General features: G+C 37.6%; 1 protein-coding gene across 1 annotated transcript in view; it reads left to right on the top strand.

The window, feature by feature from the left end:
- Positions 1 to 20,586, top strand: part of MIB1 (mindbomb E3 ubiquitin protein ligase 1) — an 85,703-nt gene that overhangs the window by 21,389 nt on the left and 43,728 nt on the right. The window contains exons 5-13 of the mRNA XM_018075174.2: positions 4,272 to 4,338; positions 8,157 to 8,361; positions 9,784 to 9,967; positions 10,276 to 10,420; positions 11,558 to 11,691; positions 12,715 to 12,822; positions 16,676 to 16,873; positions 17,356 to 17,418; positions 18,830 to 18,981. Coding sequence (XP_017930663.1) covers positions 4,272 to 4,338; positions 8,157 to 8,361; positions 9,784 to 9,967; positions 10,276 to 10,420; positions 11,558 to 11,691; positions 12,715 to 12,822; positions 16,676 to 16,873; positions 17,356 to 17,418; positions 18,830 to 18,981 — 1,256 coding nt within the window. The remainder of the gene's footprint in view (positions 1 to 4,271; positions 4,339 to 8,156; positions 8,362 to 9,783; positions 9,968 to 10,275; positions 10,421 to 11,557; positions 11,692 to 12,714; positions 12,823 to 16,675; positions 16,874 to 17,355; positions 17,419 to 18,829; positions 18,982 to 20,586) is intronic.

Genomic DNA, 20,586 nt, shown 5'->3' with positions numbered 1-20,586 from the left:
CCTTCTGTTGCTACTAGGTGCTGAACAAAATTGTTTTAAAACACAAAATCATGAATTTTTGGCCCTTAATGCATGCAGCAGGTGTTTTTATTACATGTGATGTAAATTAGGTGTCAGTAAAAAAGTTAAGTGGTCAGTTGTTTTGGAATTCAGAGAAGGATACTTTTATGTATACCTTGTGTATTTACTCTCCTGTAGTCTCAACCAAGTCAAGTTTTTCATCTCGCTGAGTTGCAGAAAAGAATATTTCCATTAGGCAGAAATTTATTTACTGATCCTTTTCTGTTTTTATTTATAGTATTTACTAACAAGGAGGACTGTATCTTCCTTTAAAAAAAGTTACACATGCAAAGTTTTTATAAGTTTAAAATATGTATATTTTTGTATAATATGTATATTGATCTATACATATATATATGAGTATTTCTGTTTATATAGTAGAAGGTTATAGACAACTCACTCAGGATTTGTCTGAGGTCTAATTTCCTCTATAAGGAACTGATGTTATTGTTTCTGTAGCTCACACCTCCTTGTCATTTCAGTCACTGTCTACCGTCTTCTAGTTTCTCCTTTCATTGCTTCACTTTCCTCAGCTTCTTGAAACTGAGAATGATTTGAGTTCATTAAATCTGAAATACAGCATGTCTTACAAACTTTTTGCTGAAACTTATTGATTTATCCAGTCCCTTTTTGCCTTAATCTGGTGACAAAGGAGCATGCACTGGGCTTTCTCCATTTGCCTCCTAAGGACTGACTCCCTTGCCAAAAGCTGTTGTGAATTTAAAGACTTAAAGTGACCTTTACTGGGTGTAGAGGTTTGCTACCTCAAACACCTGCAGCTGTGTCACCATCCTGCTGGTGTATCTATAAGATCGGTATTAATTTCTCTCATGATACTTGCTGCTGGTGTTAGATGCTATATCAGCACATCTAGATCAAACATTCGTCTCTTTCTTAGCAGCACACTTAGTTTTCTTATCAAGTTTGTAGTCCCCCCTCCCTGTCTTTGATGGATGGCAATCTGTATTGATTGGAATAACTTAATAGTTATTCCCGGAGTCAGCTGTCCTTCAGCATCGTTTTTCTCTTCAAGGTCGGGATGATGGTGCTATTACACCATCTGTCAGCACTGTTGACAGTGCTGTAATGTACATTTTTTCATTCTCTGAAGTTTTTATGAAGATGAAATTGCTGTTAGTTTTTTTCATTGGTATAATTGGATAGTAAGTCCAAGTTAACTGTTATATTTTCTGTATTTCCCATTTAATTGAGCAGGTCATGGTCTCTCTGTGATCCAGTCACATAGTGCTGGAGTGCAGATTTTCAGCAAGTCATAGCATAGGTGCTGGAAGACCAAAGTTCTCCATTGTAGGCAAAACCCATTACTACCCATTGCTCACGTGTATCAGCTGTTACTACTGACCTGCAGGTCCTGCTGTACAGTGTATGGCTCCCATGCTGTTCCTTGAGTTCTTATTATAACAATTTCCTGCTTAACTGGGGCTTCCATCTGTAACTACACAAATTCCACGAAATCTGTTGTTTATTTTTCTGTTTCTTGTAAGAATCCTATTTATGATTCATTGAATGATTTCTCCACCAAGTTATTGTAGAAAAGCTGTTTTGTTCATCTCTACCATGTATTTACATTAAGCCCAGCCTCATAGTGGTTACGCTTTTTGGTGGTGTCCCTGTGAGTCTAAAACTTATATTTTAACACTATTGTTTTGGTACATTCCCTTTTGCACTTGCATGTCTTATCTCCAAATAATCTGGTATTACAGTTCATTTAGGAGGCTCAGGGAGACTCATATAACTTGTAGAAATACCAGTGGGGTTCTCTGACATGCAAAGCCTGATGTGTCCAGGCTCTGGATGTGCTTTTGCTCCATCTGCACTAGGGGGGCCTCTTGCCATGCAGTCCCCAGGGTAGGATGACCAGGAGCTTACCACCACCTCTGATTTTTTACTTAAACTACTTGAACAGGAGAAAGCTTGTTTTTCTTTTCTGATAAATGTAGTAGCTGCGTTATAGAAGGAAAATTGTAGTTGCTTACCCAGCTTTTGTGGTACTGTACAACTAAGTACAGTTTACTGTTTAAAACTCCAGAATCTTGTTTGGATTTGATTGTCTTTTTAAAGACATTTGCAGGCCTTTATCATGTTGTTATTACTTTTCTTAGTAGTGCTGTTTTCCAAGGTGCTGAAGGAACTCTCTGTATATACAGTATATAAGTTAGATTTGTACTGCCTAATCTCTGTCAGAGCCTCATCTTTCTATGTGTTTTGGGTCCTCCATTTTTTGGTGAAGGCTTACGTAAACAAAGAAAAATACATGTTCCCTTTTTTGCAATACTTAGATCAGACTCTTGTTTTACTCCTTTGCAACATAACATTGACTACATCATGTAAGTGAAAGGAAGACAGATGTGAAGCTGAGGTTGAACACCAAGCTACCACTTGTTCAAAATCTAAGTATATCATTATACTCCAGAAATAAATTGTGCATGGGGCACAGTAAAGGCAGAGTAAAATGTGGGTGCAGGTGTGTAGATTTCTGGGTTTGTTTTTTTTCCTATAAGATTTGAGATACCTTAACCTGCTTCCTAATAATATCTGCTGCAAGACAGTAATAAGCCTTTTAATGAACATTTTGTTTCTTCTGCTAGCTTTTAGCCATCAGGCTGCTCAGTGTATTAACACTTACTGTAACTCAAGCAATCTTTCACCCTGATTTTGCCTGGCAGGGAGGAGAACCCTCTGTGCTCTATTATTAGTGCTCTGAAGAATGTGAAAGCAGCTCTTGCATGTGTACCCCTGCTCGTCTCCTTCACAGACAGCTGGTTGTTGCCTGACACGGAGGGTTTGTATTCAGTGGGTGACACCTGGTGCTCTCAGGCACATTCAATCCCTGTCTGTCCTGGGAAATGAATGAACTTGCCATCTGGGATGGTCAGCACAGCCCCTTTGTCTGCGACTGAGTTAAACCCGGCACCTGCCCACCGGGTGGCAGCATCTTGTCACAGGCCTTCTGTGCTGGGCTGAGCAAACTCTTTCTCTGGTTTCTCAGGGGATTTGAAGAGTGGCTAAATCTCATTATTTTCATCTGGCTGTTTTCACAATTTTTCCGAAGTGGCAGTTCATTCTTTGTAGATCAGGACATAGACTGAATTTTGTATTGATTCTGGCTGCTTAACAGTTAACAGTCACCGAGGGTAGTCTTGTGCTCATCAGTGCCTTGATGATTTGGAAGACTTCAGAATTTTCATCTTAATGCTTTTGCAGGAGGGCAGTCTATCAATAAATCTGGAGCATGGGAAAAAGAATTGTTCAAGTATTTGCTTAGTTCTGGTTAATTATTTCATTACCACCACCTGTTCTCTACTTCCTCCCCCATCCTGTAGAATATTCTGACACATTTTGCGAACAGTTTCCTATCTCCTTCTCAACTCATCGTGCAAAAAAATGCCCTTTGTTTAGTGAAAATTGTTATATAGGGAACAATAGCAAATGTTAGTCATTTGGATTTAAGGGTTACACAGGGAAAAGACCTAAAGGAAAGGAGAATTATAGAAACTCCTCTGGCTTTATGAATAGGAGTTGGTTATCACACTTGAAACTTCTTTCTCAGATAATATGAAGCAGTCTTTTTGGAGAATGAGCTTTAAAACTTTTCTCTTTAAAAAGATCATGTTTACCTCAGCATAGAGGGGGGGTTTGATTTGTTTTGAGTAATACTCTTGTATTCTGTGTATTCTTAATTGGAAGTTTTTCATTTTGTAGAATTTGAGTGCCAAGTTTTCTTCAAGTTAAACATGGATCTGTCAAAAAATGTTGGGAAGAATGGACAACACTGGCAAACATTAAATGATCAGTACAGGAAAAGCTGTGCTCTTGAGCACTGACTGCAGATATTTGATTTATTTTTTTGTTTCCTTTCTTGTGTTGACAGAATTCTTTTTAAAAGGAAAGATAACTTTATAGAACAATGCAAAGGAGCTTTGTGTTATTTTATTGTCTGCCTTTGAGTTAAAAATGTCTCATCCTTAATAGCCTTTTATATTGGTAAAGATTATTTAAGTCTTGAGAATGATAGATTGGAAAGTATTTGAGATTGTGTGCATCAGTAACAAATTCATAGGACATGGTTTTTGTACACATAATTTTCAGCCTTTCTTAATTAAATGTATTTCAGTTCTAGTTTCATTGACTTGTGTTAGCCTGAAGACTCAGTCAGTGAGGACTAAAGTTGTCTCAATCTCTCTCCATAGTCTGACCTGAAATGTGTCCAAGATGCAAAAGGAGGCTCTTTCTACAGAGACCATTGTCCTGTGTTAGGTAAGTTGAAGATTAATTATTAATGTATTATTAATTTCTGAAGTGATGATAATTCTCTGTTTACAAGTCTTAATCTAATGCCTTGCACAAGTTCTTGAAGTATGACCAGCAAGCACTATTGTTTTATTGACAGCATTGGTGAAAAGCAGAAAACAGTAAAGGTCTGTTTTGTTTAGAAAAATCACCAGTTGCCCAAGGTGTCACTTAGCTATTTACTTTCCAACAATTCATCTACTTGACAGTAAAAAGCACGGCACTTTGATCTTTGTATCTTGCTTCTGTACTTAAAATTAATTCTGTCCTTTTACTCTGATTAAAAATAGAAAAGTAGTAATAAGGCCTCACTGGTTCTTTATTGTTGTGGATGGATAGACCCACCCTAATAAGACCTAAAATCCAATCAAGCTATCATGCAAGAGGATGTTGTATTGGTGTTAATTATGCTAAAACCATCTTAGTTCACCAGACTTTGAATACACATCTGCTTTTTGAAGTCTGATTTGACAGATAAGCTGATAGCTGGCCTGGAACTGTGTGATTAGCAGTCAATCACTTTATACTATAAAAGTATAAAGTCCCCCTTCATGCAGTCAGGTTCTCCTGACATAACCCTTCTTTGGATGTATTTGTGGAGATTCCTCCCTTGGGCTGGGGATGCCCCCCAAGGATCCTCCTCCAGGTAGAGAAAGAAAGCGATCTCCCCACGAGCATTGGTATGGATGAGTTACATCAAATCTCCACTTAATAATGACTTCTTTTTGCCCACTTTAATATAACTGCTTCAGTAATTGCTTTGTTGCAGTGTGCTATGCTACTTTATGCTATATTATACTCTACTAGGAGATTTTTAGCATTTATATTATGTAGTAAATAGTTCTAATTAAGATCTTTTGTCTGATCATTTGTAATAATAAAATATTTATTTTATATAAATATTCTCGTTTTGCCAATCATTAAAACCTGCAGGACAGAAGTTGTTCAGTCACACCTCTGTAATCACTTAAATTTAAACTGTTGACATAATCCGAAGCTAAGATTGGATTCAACTGCACCTAGACTCCTCTCTGAGAAGGGATTTAGAAAGCAAGGGAGTCCTTTCTGCACCTTGTGACTCAACAGCAGGGCTTTTTAATAAATTTTGTCTCAACCCTCTACTCCCACATGCGACAATTGTGGAGGTAACCTTAGGTCCTTATTCAGGCTTACTTTTATGGTGGCACTGTATTTGTATGCATGAATATTAATCACTAAAGATAGCAGATTATTCTTTGTTAAATTCTTCTCTTCCACTATATTAAGTTTCTCTTAATGGATGACAATGAACTCAGTTCATCCTTCTTGGCACATGATGCTCCATCTTCTCAGTCTTACTCTTTGTTATAACATCTTTTATTAGTTTTCTGAATGTAGTTCACAGATACATTCAGGCTGGGATTTTAAATGTATGTTTGCATTAAAAACTAGAAAGTTATTTTTGAAACTTCATGATATTTGAAGTAGAGTGCAACTAATACTCCAGAAGGGTCCTAATTAGTATGGAGTCATATGTATTTGGAGCAAAATACTGGAAATTGATTTTGTTCAATATGACATTGGTGACCTTGATGAGATAGAATACAATTCCAGATGATTTGCAGGTGATAGCAGGTTGACAGAGGGATGTGGTTGAGTAGAGCTTTATTCCCAAGAGCTTTGAGGAAGTGTTTAGTGAATGGAGTTCAATCAGAAGTGCGTTTTTGCACTCTGGTTGAAATAAACCTATGTACCTGTAATTCCCAGACTGGGAATTAAGAAGGCCTGAGTGAGCAGCCTTGCTGAGGACAACCTGGGTGTTGCACTGAATACCAAATTGAATGAGACAGGAATGTGCTGTCATTGCAAATAAGGCTATATTAGGAGTTTGGTGGGCAACAGAACAAGGAAGATTACTATCCTCCTTTTCTCAGTGGTGATGAAGCTGTGTCTAGAATTCCATGTCCTGTTTGTGTCGTTGTCTGGCCATCTCTTCCCTCCTTTCCCAGTTTTTCGAAAACATAGGGAATCTAATGGTGTCCTGCTAAAGTGGTTAAGAGACTGAGAGTGCATGAATTGCTAGGAGAAGGAGCTGGGCTTCTTGAATTTGCTAAGAAGGAGGTTAAGAGGTAATGGACTCACCACCTATGCCCACTTGAAAGGGGATTGGAAATAATGGCACTGAAATGTCAGTGGTGGCAAATGGCATAAAACCAAATGGTGTGTCAATTCCTCTAAATAATGATTCAGTAATTATTTGCTGTGTTATATCTCTTCCCTTCTTAGGCTCCCCTGAGTCATCAGGGCTGTTGCTGGGATGTTTGCTGTCTAAGGTTTCTATCTAGCAAGTTCTGTATCAATAGCTTTTCTGAAGAATTAGACTTTGACTTTGTCCTCTGCAGAAGTGGCTGTTTTCCATGTTGTGTGTTTTGCTGTGAAGGCAAAGGTGTACCTTTCCATCTACTGTCAAGGAGTATTCTCTTCCAAGATACAAAGAAGTCAGTCATGGTCATAGCATTTAAAATTATTGAACATGAGCATTTTTTCATGGCTGTGTTTTTTTTCTCAGAAGTTTCTTCTCCAGAAATGTGTCCCTGCTCATGATGGGAGAGTTGGAACTAGATAATCTTAGGGTCTCTTCTAATCCTAATGATTCTGTGATTCTATAATACTTTTCTTTGCATTCTGTCCTCTGGAGACTTTTAGTAGTGCAGCTAGTGCTGCCAGCATCTGGTGTGGACTTCAGGCTCTGGAATCAGTCTCCCTCTAAATAATGTTTTTGTCTTTATATGTCAGGCTTTTTGTTTGTACTTGCTTATTGTTACATACAAGGATCCTTTCTTCCTTATTACCTCTTCCTTGGAAGAGCCAAAGCAAGCAAACTTCTCTTGGAGACAGCAGTATTACTAAAGAAACTCTGCTCACCTAGTCCCTTGCCACTGATGTTGCCATTGAACTCAATTTATGTGACTTCTGCCGTTGTCTCTTCTGCTGTTCCATGGATGCCACCAGATACCATCTTTTGGTTCTGGCCATGAGGGGGTCTGCAAGTGTGTTCTCTCATTAGTTAACACAGGTTGATATGTGTGAATGTATGCCATTTCCCTCCAGCTAATGAATTTTTGCCGTGACATATCTTTTGAAAGCAAACATTGTCCAGGGAGAAGGTTTTAATTTTAAATTTGCAGGATATTTTTTTTTATGTTGTCACTTCCTCAGAAAGTTAAAAATTGTCGCCATTGGTCATTTTGGACATACTCGTTTAGCCAGTGCTTTTTCCTTGCTCAGGTACTGACCCAATTCAAAACTTTCTGTGGACCTTCTGCTTATCTTTCAGTCTCTGAGTGGTGCTCTGTGTATGACACTCTCAAAATTATCAGAGCTTTTCGGTATCTAGATGTCTAGCACCATATGATAGCTGTTACAGTCCCAGTTAGAGCTCACAGTGTAGCATTTACCAGTGTTGTTGATATTTGTCTTGAAAAGTCAATAAGAAGCACACAATTGCATAGCCAGAGGTTCAGAGGTTTTTTTCTCTGTTGGCCACTACAGTTAGAGAGACTTTGGTGTGGAGTCACTATCCCTGGAAGTGTTCGTAAAATGTGTGGGTATAGGACTTGGAACATGGTTTAATGGTGAACCTGACAGTGTTGCTAGGTTGATAGTTGGACTTCATAATCTTAAAGGTCTTTTCCAACCTTAACAATTCCGTGAGTCTCAAAAATTAACTTTTGTTCTTTAAATTGCCTGGAAAGTTAGTGTGGTCATGTAAACATTATTTTTTTTTTTTTTGTGTTCCATTTCAGGTGAGCAAAATGGTAACAGAAACCCTGGTGGCCTGCAAATAGGTGACCTTGTAAACATCGACCTTGACTTGGAAATTGTGCAGTCATTGCAGCATGGTCACGGAGGGTGGACTGATGGCATGTTTGAAACTTTAACAACAACTGGAACAGTTTGTGGCATTGATGAGGATCATGACATTGTAGTGCAATATCCAAGTGGCAACAGGTTTGTTATATAGCCTTCGTCATTGCTTCTCACAAATTTCCTTTGTCTTCAGTAATTGTGGTCACTTGGTGTCAGAAACTTTCTCTATTCCTTTTAGATCTTTAAGATTTTTTAAATCTTTAAGATTTCCTTCTACAATGTGTAATGAGGAAATTTATCACCTTTAAAGATGCTCTAATGGGAAAAGGAAACTTGTTGACTCTCACTTAGTGAAAATTGAGTCCAAAATAAGAAATTATGTTCTAGACCATCTCATTTCTAAAATGTAGTGTTTTAGGCAGTAAATTCTATTTTAATTATGAAGTATCTATCCCATGGTTTCAAGCAGAATGGTAATAGCAAGTCATTGTGGGTTTTCTGGAAAATTGGTTAAGAGAACAGGTGACAAACTTCTGGGGCATCTTGTCTAATACAGAGTCACCTTGGCATGATCTGTATCTAGCCTTTTATTATTCAAAGGAATGTTAGTTTATGTAAATAGAGACCAAGAACAGGAGGTCTTGATAAAGCCAAAACCACTTCCCGCAAGCAGTTTAGGTTGGAATTTTGATTAGATGCATCCATGCTAACAGGATTCAAACCCAGTTGTCCAGCTGGACCTGAGTTGATATGTCCACATGATTTTGTATTGTCTCAAATTGTCTTGAAAAAGCAGCTGGTGAATGGAATATCATTTCAGTTGTATTTGGAGATTGACCTGTTCAGTTTGTCTAGAAAGGATTAACAGTGTGTTATTCATTCAGGATTTCCCTCAAGATATTGTTTGTTAATATTGCAAACTAATGCAAAACAATACTGTTTTCCCATCTAAAGGGAAGCAAGTGGCTTTTCTTCTGGCAGTCGTGGCAGCAGAGCCAGTGAAAGGAGCCACTCTGTATTGTGGTCTCCTCCCTGACTTAACAGCTAGATGCCTCTAAATCACTGAAATTTATAGTAAAAATTAGGATAGTTTGATTGAAAATTGAGGTGTATCTAGGATATCCATTTAGCTGAAGAGTATTTTTATAATTGAATGTTGCAGCTTTTGACCTGGGGGGGAGGGGCCAAAATTCCATGTTCTTCCCATGTTGTTTCCTGACAGTCCAGTCCTTTGCAAGACAGCTTGGATCTTCCGCTTTTCAACCAGAGTATTCCCTTCTCCCTGGAAAAACAAACAAACTGTATAGCTACTTGCTTGCCTTTAGGCAGGATATTTCTTAATTGCCTTTACAAATGTACATCTCTGAAGATTACCCTCGAAATATTCAATTAATGACCTACAGACAAGTTCATGGACAAAAAATGGTTAACAACAAATATGCCATAGCATCCAAGTGCAGAAAGTTTGTAGGCATACAAGCAGAAACTTGTCCAACAGATAACTTTTAAGCATATATTTCACTTTACGTGTTTAAGTTCTACTTTAAACGATTCATTGTTTAGGTGGACATTTAATCCAGCTGTCCTCACCAAGGCCAATGTTGTCCGAAGTGGAGATGCTGCTCAAGGTGCAGAAGGAGGCACCTCTCAATTTCAAGTGGGCGACCTTGTTAAAGTATGTTATGACTTAGAGCGAATCAAGCTTCTTCAGAGAGGCCATGGAGAGTGGGCTGAAGCAATGCTTCCAGTAAGTAGTTGTGTGTTTACATTCATAGAATGGTTAAAGCTTGTATGGTATTTCTAGTTATGATTGGTAATAATACCTGGAGGCTGTGGGAGTCTGTGATTTTCTTCTAAGTTAGAGAAAGTGTATTTCATCAAAGGCAGTGTAAAACTTGCTCAGATGTAGCAATCTGCTCAACCTGATGACCTTAGCTGAAGGTATTAGCAACTGCACTGTTAAACAATGGACTTCATGAAATTTATATAAAATGTTCAGATTTCTAACTATTTTACTTTTAGCATTATTTGCATTTGATGTTTTCTTTAATGTAGACCTTAGGTAAAGTTGGTCGGGTCCAGCAGATCTATTCAGACAGCGACTTAAAGGTAGAGGTTTGTGGGACATCTTGGACCTATAATCCAGCAGCTGTCTCAAAGGTGGCATCAGCAGGATCTGCTATAAGTAATGCATCAGGTGGTAAGTTTGAAGAATAAACAGGAATGTATGTATGTCAAATAATTGTGTTTAATTAAAAATCTATTAATAAGTACTAGTCCATAGTTTGTATGCAAGGTTAATAATAGACTTGGAGTTGAGCTAATTGAAGTTGTACTTCAGAAAGATACAAAAAAAGTATGCAGTCAATATGGAGATGTTTGTTATTGTGATCAAGTACTTCTGTGTGGTCACAGTGCAGGTGTGTCTTTGAAGGTTTGCTCTAAGGACTTAAAAATGTAAATGGTTGGAGAGATTAGGGAGATTACACTTAAATAGGGACCAAGGCATGAAGAGGGTATTACTGACAGTAGCAGGCAGACTCCTTGTTTAATAGGTGGGGTGAGATGGCAAGCGTAGGTGAGGAATCGGTTACAGGTGGTTACTCAGAATATTTTTTCTTTGAAATTTCTGTCTTAAAAGTCTAGTCAGACATCCTTTGACTAATTATAGTGGTATTTTTTTGGGTCTGTGTAGTATCATTCAGTTTTGTTGAACATGCTCTCATTCATCTAATAAAAAGGCAGAGAGACTGTCCAATGTGTTTTATGTTCTGTTGGCTGTTTCACAGATCAATTAAACTAGAGTTTTTCCTTTTTTTGGTCATAGCTGGTTGTTTTTTCCTTTTCAAATATTTGCTTTAATGCCAAGAAACCTTTCTACATAGTTTTCTAGATTTTTTTTCTAGGGAGGCATAGATACAGTGAGTTTTCTGCAATAAAGACAAAGTCACAGTGGCCATAAAACTAGCTAGAAGAGTAATACAACTTAGTGTTTCAAATCACAGAGGACAGGATATACCTGAAGATAGAAAATATGTTATAGCAATACGTAAATTCATGTTTTACTTCATCCATTCTGTATTTTGTGGGAGACAAGCTATTTGTAGTTCAATCAGCTTTGATTTGAAATGTCTGATGTGAAAGGCTCAGCTATCTAAAGAGTATAATGGTCCAGTTCTTAGTTAGAACTCTGTGATATTTTACAGCTGCCATTTTATGGTAGTTGGTGTATTACTATGTACGTGTTGTTAGAAGCATGACAAATGTGGCTGGGTTTTTTTTTGTTCTTGTGGGATTATAATTGTAATCTTAGTTGTCCTTTGTTTAACAATTACAGAGAGATTGTCCCAGCTATTGAAAAAATTATTTGAAACTCAAGAATCTGGAGATCTTAATGAAGAATTGGTTAAAGCTGCTGCCAATGGAGATGTTGCTAAAGTGGAAGACTTGCTAAAGAGACCAGATGTAGATGTGAGTGGTCTGTTTTGGGAGTGCCTCTTTTGGGGACCTGTAATACTAAGAGAAGTGAAGCTGTTCTGAATACTCCTTGCCAGTCAGTAGTGTGTCTGCTTAGAAGTAGTACAGTTAGTTCCAGTGTCTCTTTTCCCGATTGTTGACCTATGAAATGTGTGTGGGCTGTGTGAACATAGAGCTGTACATACTTTTTTGCTAGACAAACTTTGTGTTGTTTTGTCTGCCATGAATTAAAATACCTTTCAACCTCTGTCTGCCAGAGTTGGCTCAGAGAACCACTCACTCACCATTAGTGAGGGATCTTCAAATTCTTTTGTTTCAAGGGGGATAGAAAGGAGGAGAGTAGATTTGGGGGTATTTTTTTTTTTTGTGCTGCTGTTGTGAGTTTTCATCATGTTTTATTAACTCACAAGGTAGATCATCTAATCTGTTCTCTGTGAGATTCCTTTTACCAACTTGTCTAATCACCTAGTGTTGAAGAGTCTAAAAGAAAATGCTTAATAATTACAGGACTCGATTCAGGGAATTCAGATTTTTAAGTCACAATCGGGTATTTTTCTCACTACAGCAGTAGTAATTCTTGCAGATAAGAGACTTCTTCAGCTCTGAGGACTGATTTGTAAAGATTATGCAAAACACGGTATTTTGTTCTGACTGATTTGTGTTGCCATAAATTAGACAATGAAGTTAAATGTACTGTGGAGCAGAGGACTGGTATAAATCTGAGACCTGTTCTCAAAAATCTTGCCTTTACAGTAGCCCAAAGATGAAAGTTTTTAATCCGAGTATTGTTAATGTCTTAATGTTTTAAATAAATTCGTTTTCTCTTCTTTCCTTCAATCTAAAAATGAAATAGAGAAGACCTAGGAGATCATCTGTATGTGCTAGAAAGGCAGCTAAAGATTGTTCATTTGATTCTATGATATGTATGCTGTTGCTTTAAGTTTTGTACTGCTAAACAGTCTTGTGAGTATTTGTGTGTATCTTACAACTTACCTCCAAGTACTGATACACTTCCAGGTGAACGGGCAGTGTGCTGGACACACAGCTATGCAAGCTGCTAGTCAGAACGGCCATGTCGACATTCTGAAGTTGCTTCTGAAACAGAACGTGGATGTAGAGGCAGAGGTAACCTAAATACTTCAAAATATACTTTGTGTGTCCTTAAACTTTAAACTTGGTTACATACATAGCAATTCTAGAGGACTTGCCTTCTTTTTAAATGTCGGTGAGAGTGAAACCCTGATTTTATTACTGTGATCGTGTTCCCAAATTAGACTCCTACTAACAGTATTGTGAAGGGTTGGTATCTAATTCTTTAACATTGTGGGAAAAAGCTGTTGTCAGATGCTGCATCTTCAGATGCTTGCTGTGCTTCTTATATACAGTGTCCAGTTAGGAGAACGCTTTGAGTTCTTAACTAAGGCAAGTTTAAGCAGAAAGTAATAGTATCTTTGAGTACAAACTGACAACTCTGCTTCCAGGTTTTCAGCACCTTTTCTTTTTTAGCTTCACTGAAAATTGAAGGGTTCCTCTTGTTTAGGTGTGTTAGAATTATTGTTCATGAGAATTATCTATCGGCCTACTGTGATATTTGCATTTTGAATTGATTTTGACTAACTTATTTACATGTTGAAACATCACTGACATTGTAACTATTTCTCATTTTATGAAGCATAAGAGGGATCTGTCAAATTTGATTTTCTAAGACTGAAAATTGAAGCCTAATAGAATGCTAAGAAACTAATTGTATGCCCAGTTATTGTTTGCATAACAGAAAAATAACTTTACATGCTTGGGCATTTGGCATTATATTGTATTTGATATACAGAAGTTATAAAATGTAAAAACATAAATGAAGCAATGATGTAATTCTTGGAACTAAAATTATTTTTATATTCACAGATACACCATTTCTTTATAAAGATTTTTCTGCTAAGTTCTAAAGATGGCTTAGATTCAATGCAGTACATACTTACTGTGGTCTGATTTTTGTGAAGTAGCTTTATTTTAGATAGAAGTAGTGCTTTCTCTGCAGTACATAGCATATACTATTAAAATTAGACTAAACTGCTTTTCATCTGTACTATGGTATTCAGAGCTGCCATGTTAATCAAATGCTTTCTTCTTGGTATAAGGAAGGGTTAGAAGCATTAGGGAGGTAGGTAGAAGCACTGCTTAAACAGTTTCAAGACAAAATACCTGGTAATCTGCTAGCACTGGAATTGTGAAGAGTTCATGTTTGCTTCAGAAGCACCAGCATTAAAAAAAATTGCCAGGGATTTTATTTGAATTTTCAAGCCTTTTTCATGTAACTTTGTGTTGCTTAAGTGAAGATGGTATTCTCACTTAATTATATAATTGCTCTAGATATTATAATATTAATAATTTACATAATATTATTAGATTAATAGTTATATTTTTCAGGCATTAAAATATCAGCTGTTTATAAATTGTCATGCAAAGACTCAGCAGAGCTGTTGCACTAAGGAGAGAGCAATAATTTAGCCTGTTTACTTCACTGTTGCGGTCTGTGGCGTGAAAGCAATGGATAAAAATCCTTACTTTCCTTGCTTTATAGCTGAGTTGGATATATTTACACTTACAGTCATTACTGCAGTGTATTTATGTTCATGATTACGTTTTCTGGGGGTGCCCTCAGGTTGTTGTCTCCTCAGTGTTTGTGTCCCTGAGGGCTTAATGTAGAATACAAGTGGCCTCTGTTTAGTCAGAAAACAGTTTGTTACTGACAGCTCAAAAAACTTGATGTAGATAGTGCATAATAAAAATTTATAGCCTTCTAGTCTGCAGAAATTAATAGATATCAGATATTATATTGACAGTACCGACAACATTATATTGTTGGCATGTATAGCAATACAGTGTTTTTGATATTTTGATTTATATCTAAATATAAGTCTTAGGAGAGATGATTAACTAGTTAGTAGCTTTTTCTGGGTGTATTAATGCTACTGTGTAGTAACTACACAGTGGGATTTAGCTCCTTAGACTATTTGTAGCTCCTTAGACTATTTGTTTTGATGCTGAGCTAAAAAAAAAGCCTGCACAATTTTGGACCTCTGCTCATTAAAGTAGGAATTCTGTACATTATGATTTAATAAAGTAAGGGTTCGTATCTCAAAATTGGAATATGTTAAAACTAAAATATTCAATAATTATATGGGGTTTCATCAGTAAATGTCTCTGTGTACTTTGCAGACGGCAAATATGAAAAGACAACTTAGGATGTACCTGTGAAATCAAGTGCTCTGTAAATACAAATGCTGTAGCAGTAAATACAAATGTTGTAGCAGTTTAGCATTACTGTCACACTCTTGATAAAGTTCATCTCATCTTGATCCTTATAACCAGATGAAAAATCCAGAGAAGTTCCCATTTCTAATCCTTTCCCCTTCCAAATGGGCAAACTTTGGCTTCTTTTGACTGTTTGTTCATGTTAGATGAGCCTGAGAAGGAATCTTGCTATCTGAGAAGACAATTTGGTGGCATGAGTTGATTTGGAAGGCATAAAAGTATCTTTTCAAAAGCTATTGAAACTGCTACGTATTGCCCTGACCATCTTGAAAACCATATCCATGTTTTCAAAAAGATAAATTTGATAATTATGTGATGTCCTCTTCCACCATTTTAAATTCTGTAACTGGTCTCATTGGTAACTTGTAATTGTGCAAATACAGTTTATGCTAAGAGCTATTAATTTTTACACTGATGTAAAATATATTAGAAATGTGTTATACATAATAAAAAGTACTTTTAAAAGATATTGTTGAAGAAGCAAATTGATAAGAGAACCTAAGCTTATTCAAGAGAGCTAGTGAGCCCTTGACCAGCTATGATTTTATCTTACAATTTTCAGTGTTTCTCTGTTTTCAAAATTAAATTCTACAAATGCATAATATTAAACTGTGCACAAATAATCAGTTAGAAATTAGTTTATGGAAGTTACTTCATTGAAACCTGTTATATAGCTTTGATTTTTACTTTTAGCTTTTGTGTGCCATCATTAATGCTGAAATCACTTGATTAATATTCTAAAATGCTTCATGTTGTACAGTCAGCTTTTATGAATGTTAAAATAACTCAAACTGACAAATTTATGACTTTCATACCTTAATCCTCAGTTTGGATGAAACTGAAACAAACTGAATTAGAGTTTCAATTATCATCGTAGAATCAGAGATTCTATTTAATTTCAGTGTCAATTACAAATTTTCTTTGGAAAAGCTGGAAGTGAAAACTAAGACACATACAATAAACCCTAATAAATATTAACTTAATTGTATGAACAAGGCAATTTATAGAATCATAGAATAGAATCATAGAATCAGACGGGTTGGAAAGGACCTCTGAGATCATCAAGTCCAACCCTTGATCCACTACCACCACGGTTACCAGACCATGGCACTAAGTGCCACGTCCAGCCTCATCTTAAAAACCTCCAGGGACGGAGAATCCACCACCTCCCTGGGCAGCCCATTCCAATGGCTGATTACCCTCTCTGTAAAGAATTCTCATGTCTTACACCATGATTTGGAATCTGTAACAGTTCCTGGGTTACAGGAAGGACTACCCTGAGTGTAATATTGTTTGGGGGTTGGATTTTGTTTGTGGATTTTTTTTGGTGGTTTTGATTTGGGTTTTTTTGGACAGTGGTTGTTTTGTAATAGAAACCCAAATGAATCAGTTTGAGTTTGATGAACACATCACACAAAGATTCAGGGCAATTGTTGTATATGGTGTAGAATATTATATGTCGTAGAATATGTATGTGTATATACAAACAGATTCTTTATCCTCTATTGTGGTTTGAGCAGTTATTTTAATTACATATTTTGATGGTGGTATGGTTGTCTAATTTTTCTTTTTAACTAAATATGTGCAGTTGTTCAGTTTAAATTCACCTTCTTATTTAAATGCAAAGGAAATGTGAAATATACACACCTGAATGTTTCTGCTTCAGGACAAAGATGGAGACAGGGCCGTCCACCACGCAGCCTTTGGTGATGAGGGTGCTGTGATTGAGGTGTTGCACCGAGGCAGTGCTGATCTGAATGCTCGCAACAAGCGCAGGCAGACTCCGCTCCATATTGCTGTCAACAAAGGTCATCTGCAAGTTGTGAAGACTTTACTGGACTTCGGCTGCCATCCCAGTCTCCAGGTAAAGTAAATTTTAATGTAAGTTCACGTTGCAGCTGCTGAATTTTATGATTCGCTCCATGTAGGTGAGAGAAAAATTATGGAAAGTGGAGTTGAAAGGAACAGACCTTGTAAAGTTGTCTGTTTCAAACTCTACCCCAAGGTGAGATCAACTGTTATTAGATCTATTTCTTTTCTTGATAGTTAGATTGGCACCTGATGTATTCTAGCCAGTTGATGTTAATTGGTATTTTCACATTGTAATTGTTAACTTTCCCTCCAGATTAATTCCTCCTGTATCAAAACCCACAGCTACTTGCTCCTTCTGCAAGCTACAGTTTAGCAGGTTGATGATATGGTGGAATGTTTCATTAAAAGAAACCTTTTATTTTTTTTCCCCAAATTGACGTATGATTAATAACTATTTAGCCAGATTCTTTTAAATGTTTAGCTTTTTATCTAGAAAGCCCTCATGCATAGGATCTCAAGTACCATATTTCACAGGTAGTTTCATCTATAATGAATGTGGTGGAAGCTGAAACAGAAGTGCAATGTCCTGTTGAGAAGGTAGAGTGGAAATGTGCTATGAAATAAGCAGGTATCCATGCTCTGCATGAGCTGAATGCAACTGCATCCTCTGCATTAGTAAAACTAATGAGAATGGGTAAGTTTTAAGAGGTTTGCATCAGAAAAAAAAAAGGTCTAATGGCCTGGGCAAATGCAGATATGCAATAATAACACATTACCTCCTTGTTTAGCCATGTCCACAATCAGAGATTTTTTTTTTGAAGCTGTATATGCACATAAAAGAAGATGAGCAAAAACCTTCTCGAAATTAGTGTATATAGTGATTGCTTATTTATCTGTTTTCACCTGACTCTTTAAGTGCTGTCTTGATCTTGGTGAAGTTGAGCTTTATGTCCATCCAGACCCTATTTAGTATTTATTGAACAGTAAATATAATAAAGAATCTGATGTGCTGAGGCCAGTAAAGGGTGACTGCATATCACTTAATGATGTATCAGTAGTCAGAGTGGATTTTCCTGGCTTTAAATTATAGAATTTTGTTTGAATTGAAAAATTCAGTAGAATGGTGCTATGGTACTCCATCTGGAAAATATAATTGTCACTGATAAGACTGGACTTTCAAATTCTACATGTGTGCTGAGGAACTATGATGTGCAAGTGTGAGTAGGTGATTGATTTGGTTGATGAGAGCACAGGGAATTCAGACTGAGGCATGACTGGAATTTAAATGGCCAGCATTCTACTACTCCAGTTAATTCACTGTGTAAATACTAGTCTGTAAACAGTAAATTCAGAAAATATGATCAATTAAACCACATAAAACCTACAAAGCTACATAACTAAGTTTTGGCAAACTGGTTCACGCTGGTTCAAGTATTTCCATATTCTGGCACTTTTTCTTTGGCAGTTTTCGATTCTTACTGTAAAGATTTGTCTTCTTACTAGTGTATTGCTAAAATGTTCAGTTTCTGTGTTAGTCAGTTTGCAGCTGACTCAGTGTTGGTGACAAAAGGCTTCCTGACTTATATGGTGTGAGAATTTTACTGGAAGCATAAATGTAGAGATTTTGCCTTTATAGCTGCAAATAAGCTTAAATGGATGTGTCTTCTCACTGGTAGTCTAGGGCATAAATTGTAATATGGGCATCAACTCCACCTGGATGTGAGGCATAGAGAAGTCAATATCTACACCATACTGTTGGATGGAAAGAGTAGTTCTGGCTGTAGTGTAACTGTAGAATTCTGGAGCCCAAGGTAGGGTTACGCACTGAAGCATTTCCAAAACTAGAGCAAGACAAGAAGTAGCTTGCTCTGAACTCTGCAGTATAACAACATTTGCAGGTCTTGAAGAGCTGTTTTGTGTTAGTGTAGTCTGTTTTCCTAGTGATATTAGCATTTTTTTTTTCATGTGGATGCATGCAAAAATTGATGTAAATTATTGCTGGTTTTAGGATTCTGAAGGTGACACTCCACTTCATGATGCAATAAGTAAAAAGCGTGATGACATCCTCGCTGTACTGTTAGAAGCTGGAGCAGATGTTACTATCACCAACAACAATGGGTTTAATGCTCTTCACCATGCTGCCCTAAGAGGAAACCCTAGGTAAAGATTTCTTTTTAAGATAATTCTTTATCATTTTTAAAAGGAAACCAAGTGCACATGAAGGTAGAACTGTGGTATTCTTTCAAACAATCTTTACATCTATGTAGTTGTATTTCTTAAATGTTAAATGCACTTAGCTGTGCATCTTTCTAATACTTGGACGCTGTTACTAGAATGAAGCTTCTAGTCTGCTCAGTTTAATGCTGTATTCAGGTAACTCCAAATTCCTGGGGAATTTCCCGTCATGGCTGTAAAATTCGGCCAATAAAAGTTTTGATAAGTTATGAAGTAAGATCTCAAAGATGGAATCTTGAAATAAGATTTATAAAAATTTTTCCCTTCTTGAATATTGGAATTGGCAAAGGGATTTGAGTTTTCTAGGAATACTTATTTGTGAGTAATTATTAAGCATACTACACAGTTACAAAGTGATCTGAGGATTGTTGCATTAAATTGTACTTGACAGATAAGAAACAGTTAATTATATTTTCTTAGAAGTATGTATAGAAGGAAGTTCCTATTTTAGCTTTTATATAGCGACTCAACTGAAAAAGTTCGTTGTAAGGCATAGTTTGTTTTATGCTAGCAGCATACTATATGTCTACATTCAATCTTCAGTTAGGGTAGCTTTAAAAAACTATTGCATAGGTAGCAATGGAATAGCTGTGTTGCTGGGTTGTCATAGCTTTATACTTTTTTTTTTTTCCTAGTGAATTTTCCTATACCAACTGCTTCTTGCTAGTAAGCTAAGACTCCATTGTTAGGAGTCTGGGACTTAACAGCCACTTCATTGAAATGCTAAATAACCTCGGCACACCAGCTAAATTACATAAGGGAAACTCCGTCCCCCTTGTATCCACTGTTGGGGGGAAGGGAGAGATCAGGGTTTTTTCCTCTGAGGGTGGGACTTTGGCTTTTGCTCGGACTCGGGGAGCGGTGTGGGGAGGAAGAGCTCTGGGTTCATTTTTTTTCGGACGGGTCATTGGCTTCTTCGAGTCCCGAGAGAGGTCCCGGTTTCACCTCTGCCCGCTGCCTGGACGCCTCCTGGTTGCTGCTGAAGACCAAAGGAGTTCTCGTTAGTCTCCTGGTCTGCCTTCTTTTTTTCACTGGACGGACTGGCACTTCTGTCCCTTGCCAGCTGCCGCCTCCACAGCCCCGGGCGCGGCGTGGACTGCCTGGGGCTGGCGCTGTCTGCGGAGGGGATACAGCAGGATAGTCCTTGTATCCCACCCTGGGATACAGCAGGATAGTCCTTGTGGGGGGTGCTCGCCTTGGGGTCTCAGACCCACTGCTGTGACTGAGATCCGCCTTTTGCCGTGTGGGCCCGCCTGGGCCCGTCTGGCGGTCGGCAAAGCGCTCCCTCCCTGGGTTCCCCCCCCCACACCTGCCCCTCCCGGAGGCGCAGCAGCGCCCCCTGGTGGCCGTGGGTGAGGCACCGCAACCCCGCCTCCCGGGCGCCCCCTGCTGGGGGTGGTTATAACTGCAGTTGTTTTGGGGGGGTTTGGTGACGGAGCTGGTGCTGGTTCTGTTGCATTGCACACATACATATATATATATATGTATATATATATATTTGGTAAAGAGCTGTTATTTTCTTTTCCACAC

This window comes from Manacus vitellinus, unplaced genomic scaffold (assembly GCF_001715985.3).
Source record: "Manacus vitellinus isolate BGI_N305 unplaced genomic scaffold, ASM171598v3 scaffold_1_pilon, whole genome shotgun sequence".
Classification (NCBI taxonomy): domain Eukaryota; kingdom Metazoa; phylum Chordata; class Aves; order Passeriformes; family Pipridae; genus Manacus; species Manacus vitellinus.
This window is presented reverse-complemented; position numbering and strand designations above follow the sequence as displayed.